Consider the following 12,192-nt stretch of genomic DNA (forward strand, 5'->3'; position numbering starts at 1 on the left):
GGGATGTGAGAACTGGGACCACCTTGAGTAGAAGATTGTTACTGTTCAGGCCCCCTACTCCAGTGGTTACTGGAAATTTGGCCCAGTAAGTCATAGTAAATTGAAGGCTGTACAAGTAAAGAGCCTGGTGATGGAATATGGAATTTTAGTCATGTGTGAGGAAACACAGGGAAGAGGGGGGAAATACTGCTCCATCACCCTTGGAATCCAGGGACTGGCATCTTTTACAAGCTTAGCTATCTGACAGATTTGGATAGAGACTGTCCTTGGGCAGAGACAGGAAAGCCAAGCCCAAGGAGGTGGCAGAGACTTTGTGTGGGAAGAACAGACTGTCTAATAAACCTCTAGGAAAGGAGTGGCAGGTTACAGAAATCCTGCTGTGATTCCACCAGAATTAACCCCACAGCAAAGGCCAGCAGAGCAAGCCTACCCGAGGAACAAACGCTGGTATATCCAGATCATCTCAGAAAGTGCTGGTGGAGCAGTGGGAGACCGGGCATCTGTCTAGGCATGCTCTGCATGGAGCTTCCTCTTAGATAAGTATGAGGCACCCATTATTTTTGTCATTGTGTTTCCTGTATATAGTGTTCCTCATCCTATCTTTACCTATCTCTTGGTGCGTTAACTTGGATTATAGTCATAAGTGTTAGAAATATTAATGAATAATCAGTCACAAGTGAGGTATATTAATATTTCTAAGAGTTTAGCTACTCTTCCATTAAATAGAGAGATGATGGGGTCAGCACTCCCCCATGAATCATTTGCAGAGGTTCAGTGGAAGTATGTATTTAAACTACCCTCTACGGCAGGGGTTCCCAAACTTGGTTCACCACTTGTTCAAGGTAAGCCCCTGGCGGGCTGTGAGACACTTTGTTTACCTGAGCGTCTGCAGGTACGGCCACTCGCAGCTCCCAGTGACCGTGGTTCGCTGTTCCTGGCCAATGAGAGCTGCGGGAACCCCTGCTCTAAGGAAATGCAAATAAGCCGTCACAGCTGGTTTTGGCTAGAAGGAAGCAGCTGTGACAATCCACTGCTAATTATCTACCATGAGATCTCAAAAAGCCTGGACTGGGAGCATTTCTTGGATAAACAAAGATGCAGACAGAGGAGTACTAGGTGGGGCAGTGCTGGTACCTGGCACCGGTAGTCAGGAAGCCCTACTGTTGCAATAGCATGTGGCTTCTGACTGACTTAATCCTATCATCTGAAATGTCTTCACTCTGTACACCAGGGATAAGGGTGAGGGCCCGCTGCCCAACAGCCTGGCACATAGGTGCAGACTCCATGGGTGCTCTGGGGCTGGAGCACCCATGGGGAAAAATTAGTGGGTGCTCTGCACCCACCGGCAGCCAAGCTCCCCCCTCCTCGCCGCCTTCTCCCCACTCCTCAGCGTGCCGCATCCCCGTTCCTCCCTCTCCCTCCCTCCCTCCCAGCGCTTCCCCCCCCCCCCCCCGCCTAACAGCTGTTTGGCTGCACATCGGATTTTCCAGGAGGGAGGGGGAGGAGCAGGGACACAGCATGCTCAGGGAAGGAGGCGGAGAAGAGGTGGGGACTTGGGGGAAGGGGTAGAATTGGGGCAAGGTGAGGGCGATGCAGGGGCGGGACAGGGTTGAGCACCCACGGGGCAGAGGGAAGTCGACACCTATGGCCTGGCACATGCCTCTGTAATGCTAATGGCTCAGAGCGAATGTGAAGGCTGCTAGTGCCTTTGTGATTTCGAGCCCAAGCTTGTAAGAAATTGTGTCTGTGTGCAAGAGACTCAGACCAAAAAGACACACAAGGTAGGATTACTGTTAGCAGAGGGTGAAGTTATTGTGACAGAGAGGCCCTTTGGCAGAGGGTCCCCATTTTCTTTGCAAACTCCTTTCATCTGAGGTCTGACAAACTCACTACACCAAATACATGTCTTGTAGCGTATTTATCCATAAGGGGTAACATGTAAGGTATCTACAGGAAGCTCACAATGTATCGAGACTCAATCATTGTGAGATACATTATTCCTTAAATATTATCTGTACATGCAACTATATTGAAAGTATGCTTTATGGTCTTGGAGTAAAAATGAGGCCATGGGATAATTCCAGCAGGACGGAGTTGACACCCCTTCCCGGTTAGCCAATGATATAATACAAGGCTTAATTGTCTAGCATTGCTGCATTCCAAGACTAACAATGGAAAACCATCAGAGTCAACTGCAAACAATGGAAACTACTTGGAGGTAAAAGAGGAACATTACAAGAACAGACAGGGGATCACCCTGTCTATGAATAGAAACAAAATATTTTTAAGCATAACAGAAGTCGGGGAGAGGCACGCTGTATCCATTCACTGATGAAGCTTGTGGAGCGGGGATGTTTTTTGTGAAAGTCTGGATTCTGGCTTCTGTGAAGCCAGCCAGTTCTGCAACAGACTGAACTTTGCAGGGGAAAACTACTTTATTAGAGAGGAAAGGTAACTATTAATAAGTGTAGGCCCTAGTTTGCATTTTCTGATTTTTGTTTTGTAGTGTAACCATTTGTTTCTGCCACTCTCTGCTATCTCTATTCTTCCTTGTAGTAAAACAAGAGGAGGGTTATTTAAGTGCTGTACATTTTACAGGGACAGAGCTTTAAGGTAAAACTGGTAAACTGAGGCACACCGCTCCTTTGGGGGCAGAGGATCTGGAATTTCTCTGAGTACCGGTATCAGGGACTGGACATCACAGGGGAATTCTTCAAGGGGCTCAGGGACTGGAGTGCACCTACTGTTAACCTGAAGGCATGGACAGGCCTGGCATAGTCCAGAGGAGAGTGCCTGAAAGGGTGGTAGTGGTAGGCAGTCGACACCCAGCTACCACCAGCAAGACTCCCTCACGTTGCAGGCAGGGGGTAACAAGGTGACTCACAGTCCTGGGTGCTCCGAGATCCCTCACAAATATTATTATAAAGCTATTAATGCTGAGCACCCAAAGACGTTTTATGGGCCTTACAGAAACAAATGAAGACAAGGGCCAAATTCTGGCCCCCACTATAGCTCCTTTATGTTGCTTTTCTGCTATGAAGAGATTAATGGTCCCTCTAGGTAAGAGATTCCCCATCATCAGAGCATACACAGTCCTAGCCTACCTCCCTGCAGCTCCTGGCATAGGAACAGGGGAGGGGGTGGACCAAGAGCATGGGAAGAGAAATGGCCAAAGGGCTTTGTGCTCTAGCTATTCTGGTCTGTGGAGCAGCCCACAGGCCACTGGGCCTGCTCTAACTTACTCCAAGGGCTGTCCCTCCAACACACTTGAGGTCGTCACAGGGCTGTGATGTAGTCCTTTCTTGGTCATTCTTCCAGCCTATAGATTGGAACAGCGGCTGTTGCTCCTTGTGTACTCTATATGCACCCTATTGGCCACTGCACCCCTCCATAACCCCACCCCCACAGAACACTTAATTAAGGTGCCTGGTGTGAACCCTCTGCACTTGGTTCAAACAAGGCACCTTAATTAGTCACTGAGAAGGACTGTTGCTGCAAATTGTGAATTCACTAAGCCCTTTTAAAATATTGGCTGATGGGTCCATACACAAGTTTGAGCATTCTGAATCCTGGTGTATGTGACCTTTGGATTTACCCCCAATACTCGCCGCACCTAGCACGTATGCTCCTGAACATACTGGCATGCAGCAGACCAGGAGTTGCAGGATGGGATACACCGTGGCAAATGGGATAATTCCACGAACTTCCCATCCCATGCTAGGGTCAAAAACCAACCAACCAACCAAGCCAGCTCAGGACGCAGCTGATCAAGTGAAGATAGTCCACACACTTGTAGCCGCCACATGACACACTTTATAGTCACAGTGGTAAACTGCATTATGATGTCCACTGTTATACTCCTCTTCTCCTAGATGGGCTTCCCATCAGAAGCATCTAGCAGACATGATCATTACTTGGAGTACAGTGACTGATTTTTTGATAAGGCATTACAATTTCCAGATTTTAATTTGTTTGAGTGAGGGGAATGGATGGGTTACACACACACACACACACACAGAGTAATCCCATCATAGGGAAACACACATCTAATTTTGTGACTTTGCCCTATCTGATTTTTGTTATACTTTTCAAACTTTTTTTCTAGGGAGGAGCCATTTGTGTCTAAACACAGATGAGAGATACCGTGCTGTGTATGCTCCAGTGTTGTGATACCATGGTGACTTCCTTTTGAAAAAATTGTAAAGAATGAATAAGCATCCTCTATGCAATGGCCATTGTTTCCTCTCTTCTGCCACAATGAGTCACTACATCCCATTTGATGGGTTTTTTTTAGCCAAATACCATAGCTGAGTAATGTTCAAGCTGAACATAGACTATTTGGGTTGGAAGGGACCTCAGGAGGTCATCTAGTCCAGCCCCCTGCTCAAAGCAGGACCAAGCCCCAGACAGATTTTTGCCCCAGATCCCTAAATGGCCCCCTCAAGGATTGAACTCACAACCCTGGGTTTAGCAGGCCAATGCTCAAACCACTGAGCTATCCCTCCCCTTTATGTTGCTGAACTAAATACAATTGTCACCAGAACTGTAAGAATTGTGTAATAATAATAATAATAAAATCACCTTTCCTGAAAAAACAAACTAACCCTAAAGGGGAGATATTTGGTGCTTTTGAGAACCTAATGTATTATACATTTTACATTGTAATGAATGGCTACTGTGTGTGTCACTGCCCTTTACTGGATAAAATTAGAACTATTCAACAACACATTCCATACTGTGAGCAAATAAGAGAGATGCTCCTTCAGTTTAAGAGTTAGGATCTTGTGGTTTTGGAGTTCTCTATCCCTGCTGTAATGGTGACTTTCTGAATGGTCATCATAACTGTGACACCATAGGTGGCCAGAGGTTTGTCACAATGTAACTAGGGTTTCTGATTTTCAGGACTCTTTACAGAAATTGTGCCTTACTTTTTATTAGCAGGAAGTCGCTCTGATTGCCACGTATAATGGTTTCCTTTCTGAAATGAACCAAAACCCAGTTTCCTCATTAGTGCAAAAATTGTAACCATAAATTGAGAACAGCAGCAGTAGGATCTGAAATGAACAATGAAGGGGAGTCTTGCCTCCACGTCGTTCCGATGAAAAGCGATCTTTAATGCTTTTGGCCTTTAATTGCTTGCCAATTCTAACTGAAAAAACAATAGCGAAAACACAACAGCAAATATTGGGAACGTCCGTCCCTTTGTATTTTGTACTAAACAATGATTCTCAGAGTCTTCCCTTCAGTTAGTTGCATTTTATCACTTTAAACTGAAATCAAAAAAGTGTTCTCTATAGAGAAGTGTATTACAGCTGAGTAAAGTAGTGGGGTGGGAACCAGTGGGAAAGGTGTTCCTGCACTTCTGACCTCACATGCACTGGACTTGCGAGGTCACGCTACATGGAGGGCGCCTTTTCTACAGAAACACACCAGGGGCTGGGGGGAAGGGATCACACCAGTCAGGGCAGAGTTCCTGCACTAAAAAAAATAAAATAAAAAAAATCAGGACTACATTACACCCCATAACCTCATCATCTACTTCCTCATTAACCAGTTTCTTTCTCCTGCAGCATTGTGGATATGGGCATTCTTCCCCCGCTAGCACCTGCCTGACACCACAAGCCAGCACAGTACTGCAGTCTGGCCTAGAAGCTCTCCTCTGGGGAGTTCAGCCCTAGCAGTGCTAACTGCCTGGGGGCTGGAGTAGATTACTGAGATTTTTCACTGCAGGATTTAGATCCCCTCCCTGGAATAGGCACTCCCTAGACTTTCACCTTGCTCCGTGGTTCATCTTGAACTTTTTACTCCTGGAACCAGTTGGAACTGCAGTTGCATAAACTCAGTGGCAGGCAGCTCAGGAATGAGCCAGTAATAGACATATACAGCAGGAGGGATGGATATACATTCCCTTGTGTTAGTTTTAGCTTCACACAAGCTTGTTCAGAGATATGGTATATGTGCTCATGGCTTTGTTTTCTCTGTACTGCACAGGTCTAAATTTCTCAGGAGCCTGCCTGTGTGCAGGGCCAGCTGCCATTTTGAGATCTGACTTTTGTTCTTTCTTGTTTTGTTGTTCTCCTTTAACTTAAAATTAGTCAAGTATCAGGGGGTAGCCGTGTTAGTCTGTATCTACAAAAACAACAAGGAGTCTGGACAACAACAAGGAGTAAATAAATCTGTTAGTCTTTAAGGTGCCACCAGACTCCTTGTTGTTTTAAAATTAGTCAGTCATTCAGACTGAAAAAAATATGACGATTCCAAACAAGTGACCAAAGGAAAGAGAGGCCAAGATCTTTAAAATGAGATACTGTCCAGCCAGGCATGCATGGGCAAGGCTGCTTTGAATCTCTCAGTATTTGCTCTGAAGCACAAAGGACATGCCAGTCATGGCAGACTGCACAGTGTGCTCGAGGGATGAGACCACAACAGTTAGTGCCAGGGTTGATTGAAGCAGAGGTGGCAAGGGATGATGTAATAGGAGACAAGAGTGGAGAAGGAGGAGCAGAGTTAAGGGGCCTAGAGGGTGAGGACAAGAAGCTTGAACTTTATGCAGTGCAACAGGGAGCTAGAGGAGGGTCTCAGATGAATGTGTGTGAGAGTGATGTGATCATCACAACAAACAAAAAAGGTGATCTTGGCAGCATGGAGGTGATGCAGGTGTTAGGGCAGCCAAACGGAAGGAATTAAGCTTTCCAGGGCAAGGATCATCTTTTTGTTCTGTGTTTTTACAGTGCTTAGCACACCGGGAACCTGGTCAATAACTGGGGCTGCTAGGTGCTCTGGCAATACACATAATAAACAACAGCAGTCACGACTGGTGTTGCGATGCTGGATGAGAGTGTTGACTCTTTGGACAGAAAGAAAAGGATGGATTTTAGACAGATTGCGGCGGAAGAAATGTCACGATGAGACCATACTAGGCCACCACGTCCCCTGAGCCCCAATCTGATAGTGTTTTAAAATCAAAATGGGTCAATACACTAGAAGGTCCCTTATGAAGTAGTTCCCAAGGGAATGTTCAGAAATGCTCCTGTACCCATGAAATTGCATATAACATTTCCTTCCTCACTGAATTTTTTTTTAAAAACTGCAGGACTAGTAGATCCACTCTGCACAGTTGTCAATTAAAAAACAAAACAAAACAGCCCACTGCACATTGCAGAGAGGACAAGAGAACAAACCACACACACAGCAGCTATTAGTCACATCACTTAAGGCACTACTGAAAGGTGCTCAGACACTACAGTGATGAGCGTAGTATTAGAACCTATATAGAACAGAAAATTAACTGTAGTATGTTATACAGTGGGGCCAGATGGCAGCAGGAGAGTCATTGATGGGAAGTATATAAGCCCCAGGATGATCAGAGTCTGTGGACTGAGGAGAGGTTACTACAGGTTAATTAGAGCACCTGGAGCCAATTAAGGCCCTGCCAGAGACCTAATAAAAACCCCTGCTTCAGGCAGATAGGAGGAGGGAAGGAGAGCTGATTGTAGTTTGGAGAAGCAGTGTTGTTGACCAGAGGATCAGAGTACCAGGGGAGGGAAACACTGCTCAAGCAGAGCAGAGGGACTCCCCAGGCACAGAGGACCGAGAGAAACCCTGCCCAAGGGGAGGGAGAGTAAGAAGCCAGAGAAGAAACTGAAGGGGCAGAACGGGAGGTAACCTAGGGGAAAGAATTGCAGCTCCAAGTGCTCAGCTGCTGTCCATAGGGCCCTTTGGGCTGGGACCCGGAGTAGAGGGTGGGCCTGGGTCCCTTCACTGCTCCCCTTCCCTTCCCCACCAGGGCACTAGCGGAGCTGTTGACACCCAAGAATAGAGGCAAGAGGCAGCGCCCTGACCCATCACACAAAGGAGAAACATGGGACCCACCATAATAGCGTTGGGCACTTGTCACATATCATTATTAATTCAGACAGTGGTGCTGCATACAATGGACAAAGAAAACCAAATCCAATCTGGAGGAGCTTTCAACGAAGGTCAGATAAAACATGATCATCAACAATACAAGGGGAGATGGCAAAAGGCAAGGAGGTGGAAACCGGAGAGAGAATTAAACAGTTATTTAAGAGTCTATCATGAAACACTAACAGGTGCCACAACTGAAAATCAAACAGGTGATCTCTGTCTTACCCAAGGCTCCTTGGCAGATATCTGTGCGGGTGGCACCTCCAACAATAAACTGGGGATTAGAACACAGCTCCTGGAATGAAATACATAAAGTACTTAATAAATAGACATGGGATAGGCAGTGTACTTAAGATGCTAGAGATCCCAAGTCTGGTCCTTACCGACAACTTTAGTTTCTGTATGTTTGCGGCCATGGTGTGTTATGATTAAGGCTGCGTGTCTGTCATGGAGGTCACAGAAGTCACGGATTCCGTGACTTTCCGTGACCTCCGTGACTTCTGCAGCAGCCATCAGCAGCAGTTTGGGTACATGTAAGCAGCAGCAGTTTGGGTGTGTGCAGGGGGTTGGGGTGCATGGTGGTGCTTACCTGGGGGGGGGGGGGAGGCTCCCACTGTCATGTCCCTGCAGCTCCTAGCAGGGCCGGCTCTAGGCACCAGCGTCCCAAGCATGTGCTTGGGGCGGCACTCTGGCCCTTTCTTTTTTTTTTTGGTGTGTGCCTGGGGCAGCAAAAAACCTGGAGACGGTCCTGGCTCCTAGGCGGAGCAGCCAGGAGGGCTCAGCACGCCGCCTGCGCCTGTAGGTGCTGCCCACACAGCTCCCATTGGCTGCAGTTCCAGCCAATGAGAGCTGCAGAGCCAGCACTGTGACAGGAGCAGTGCGCGGAGCCCCCCTGGCTGCCCCTCCCCCTAGGAGCTGCAGGGACATGCCGGTCAGAGCTGTATAGGGAGGCTGCCAGCTCCGCCAACCCTCCCCCCAGCACCAGTGGGGGTTCTGGGCCATGCGCTGCCACCCACCGCCCCCTCAGCACCTGCAGCCTGCCCCCCCAGAGTACCCACATTCCCTGGCCCAAGTTTTAGTTAGGGGTATTTTTAGTAAAAGTCATGGACAGGTCACAGGCCATGAATTTTCATTTACTGCCCATAATCTGTCCATGACTTTTACTAAGAATACCCAGGACTAAAACCTACCCTTAGTTATGATTGCCCCCTCCATTGCAAAGCATATCAAAACCATTACATAGAGAGGATACCACCATGTCAAGAATGGAGCGGAGCGGGGCAAGGGGGCCGGTGTACCAACACAGCACAACAATGGGGAAGGGAAATCATGGCCAAGGAAAACCTGGGCAAATATCTGTTTTTACAACAGGCACAATTTGAGGCCTATACATACAAGATTTTAATGCCTAATCTTTGAAGGACCTTGAGACAGTTAACTGCGGAGAACTCCTATCTACCTTGGAAGGATTAACAGCTGAGAGGACTCTGCTGGGATCTGAATGGGTGCTTGGCAATTGCGGAGTAAGTGCCAGCTGCTTTACGTTGCCAGGGATGAAGGCCGAGTGGCATGTTGTATAGAACAGCCTCCATGTCTTGGACAACTCATCCCTGTGCTAAGAAAAGCAGCTTTCTGTGGTGACAGATCAAAATGGTACCCAAAGCAAACATGCTTGTCTGCAGAGGTGATGTAGGCTCTAAGGCAAAACATAAGCAGCAGAGAAAACTTTGTACAGTGTCAGCCACCCCACAGCGGGTTCCCTGAGTAAACAGAGGCTTGGCGACCAGCTCCTTCATAAAATAGCATATTGATTGGGCTCTAGTTGTTTGGCTCTTACCCCTGAAGGATTTTTCCATTTGTTTTTGGAGCTGTTTCAATGTTTCTTGGGGCCACTTTGAGCCAAATTCCTCCCTAAGGAGTTCCTACTACACCAAGGATGAATGTAGCTCTTTGCAAATTGCAAAGGGTGCAGAATTCAGAGTGAAGCTTTGACTAGCTTTATTCAGCTGTACATCTACAAAAGATTGTTTAGTGCCTAAGTGGTAAGGGATGCTAGAAAGCTGGCAGGAAAATATAACCTTCCTGTATCAGTCAGGGTAGAGGAAAGGATATCTGGAGAGGAAAGGGGTGTAAATAGGGACATTAAAGTGGGAAAGTATCACGTGATTTGGAAAATTAAGACTGAAGCAAGCAACATTAGTAGGATGAAGAGAAGGAAAAGAAATAGGTAGTGATGGGGACAAAATCCATTGTAACAACTCCAAAACTTGACAGGTATATTTCACAAGAGACCTGTGTAGCTGTAGGCTGTGGATCTCAGGGTGGGGATGGTGTGAGAGTTGGGACATGAATTCATGCCTGTTTACACCTGTTTGATATGAACGAACCATGCTGAATTAGTTAGGTAGATTGGGAATGCAAACAAACAAGTCAACTAACAGCTGATAACAGCCCACTGGCACTATTACATGTAAAAAAAAAAAGCTGTCTTCAACTGAAAAACATAGTGGGAGGGCAATGGAATGTGAATGCGGATTCTTACGTGTCTTGCCCTTCATGGAGTTTTGCACTGAAAACCAGCCATGGCTCTGGCTGGCTTAAATACTGGCTCCTGTCTTAAAAGTAAAAATATTTCCTGTATCGAACTCAAGATAAGCAAGATATCTGGCAGAATTATGAAATCGATGTTAGAGGAAGATCAGGGCCCAAGTTTGTGTCAATATAGCTCCCCTGACTCCCCTGGAGTTACTCCGGCCTTACACCAGGTGACTCTGGCCCTTGAACTGGACTGAATCTCTTTGACGTTCAGAGTTTCACTTAACCTTCCTGTTCATTTTTGTGCCTCAGCATTTCAAGCCCAGAAATTCCCACAGTTCCCACAAACCTTCCAGCTAGTTTTCTAGACCAAAGAGGTTTGAATAAATCCAAACTGAACCGCTGGAACTTTTTAGCTTTGCCTGTTACACATCGCTGAACCATTAACTTCCTGCATCTGCTCCCTCATGTCTTGGCTGCGTGACAGCACCATGCAGCTCGGAGGTGCCCCCCTTGGTCCATTAGCAGCGTGCTGCTACTCTGGGAACCAGTAATGTGTTTTCTTCTCTATGGGATAGGGGAAAGGTTTTCAATCAACAGACAGGCTTTCACTGCTGTGTGTGCTGAGCTTGGAAAGAGTGCATTCATCCTCCCTGGCTAAGCAGCTGTCAGGTAGTCCTGCTTAGCCAGGGACCTCCAATCCATGTGACTTCCCCCTCTCCCTTTAAGAGTAACAGTTTCTATAACCCAGTCAGGTGTAATTTAATCTCTCTTCCTGCTAGAGATGGGCTCAAGCCAATAAATGTAGATCCTGATCCAAATCCCCAACCACTTTAGGGTAGTCACATCCCAGGGATTGGGTTTGGCTCATTAGTAAAGAGAAGGACCTAATGCAAAATTCAGAGCAGGTCTCTCCCTCCCTCCCTAAAATTCAGAGATTGGAGGTTAAGATCGGGGGTTGGGCCCATCTGCAGTTCTCATGCTGTCATAATGCACTGAAAAATCCAGCTTAGCTTTTTATAGAAAGTATCCTTTGATTCTTTCATTTAGAAATATCTTCCTCCCCCCCGGATTTCTCCTGGATATGGGGGCGAGAGGGAAGCCCATCCTTACCACTGCAGCCACCCCCCACCAGCCAAGCCAGCACAGCTATTCCTGACAATGGCATGGCTTTGCCCTGTCCTTTACATTGGCCCCCTTCTCTCTCCCTCCTCCCTGCTGCCCATGGGGCCCATCACGCAGGTCTCTTACCGTTGGTCTCTTCCACGTGATGCCCTGAGTTTTGTGTGAGTTTGGTCCCAGTTCCTTGTACCCCAGAGAAGAGGCAATCGCAGGGAAGGATGGATCCTGGAAGAGTTTCCCAGCCTGAAGGCACTCGTTCCTCAGCGTCTCAAAGTCCTGACTGAGGTACTTAAACGCCTTTGCGTTGGAGCCTAAGCCCCTGGCTGTTTCCCTCTCCTTAGCTAATTTAGCTGCAATCCCAGACATGTTTGCCTCCTCCCGCTGCTGCTGGGGTTTTGCTGCCGTCTGCTTTCCTGTGGGTAACATAAAAATGCAAACCTTCTAGCTGCTTAGCAGAGACGTAGGAAACCTGAAGTAAACAGCACCAGCAGTATTGGGAGCCAGAACAGCTGGTGAATCATCATCAGAGGGGGGGGGGAAATCTGCAGCAAAAGCTGGGTGTGGCTCGTGCTTAAAGCTGCAGCTTCCCTCTAGTGTGGGCAGTGATGCACGGTGCCTGGATGTTAG

The 12,192-nt window shown here is 47.2% G+C and overlaps 1 protein-coding gene across 1 annotated transcript in view; it reads right to left on the reverse strand.

Moving 5' to 3' along the window:
* CAPN2 (calpain 2) overlaps positions 1-11,946 on the reverse strand; it is a 49,808-nt gene extending 37,862 nt beyond the window's left edge. The window contains exons 1-2 of the mRNA XM_065401351.1: positions 11,695-11,946; positions 8,134-8,203 (exon numbers count right to left, since the gene is read on the reverse strand). Of these exons, the coding sequence (XP_065257423.1) occupies positions 8,134-8,203; positions 11,695-11,931 (307 nt within the window). The 5' untranslated portion in view covers positions 11,932-11,946. The remainder of the gene's footprint in view (positions 1-8,133; positions 8,204-11,694) is intronic.
* Between the last annotated feature and the right edge of the window lie 246 nt (positions 11,947-12,192).

The sequence above is a fragment of the Emys orbicularis genome, chromosome 3 (assembly GCF_028017835.1).
Source record: "Emys orbicularis isolate rEmyOrb1 chromosome 3, rEmyOrb1.hap1, whole genome shotgun sequence".
In the NCBI taxonomy this organism is placed as follows: Eukaryota; Metazoa; Chordata; order Testudines; family Emydidae; genus Emys; species Emys orbicularis.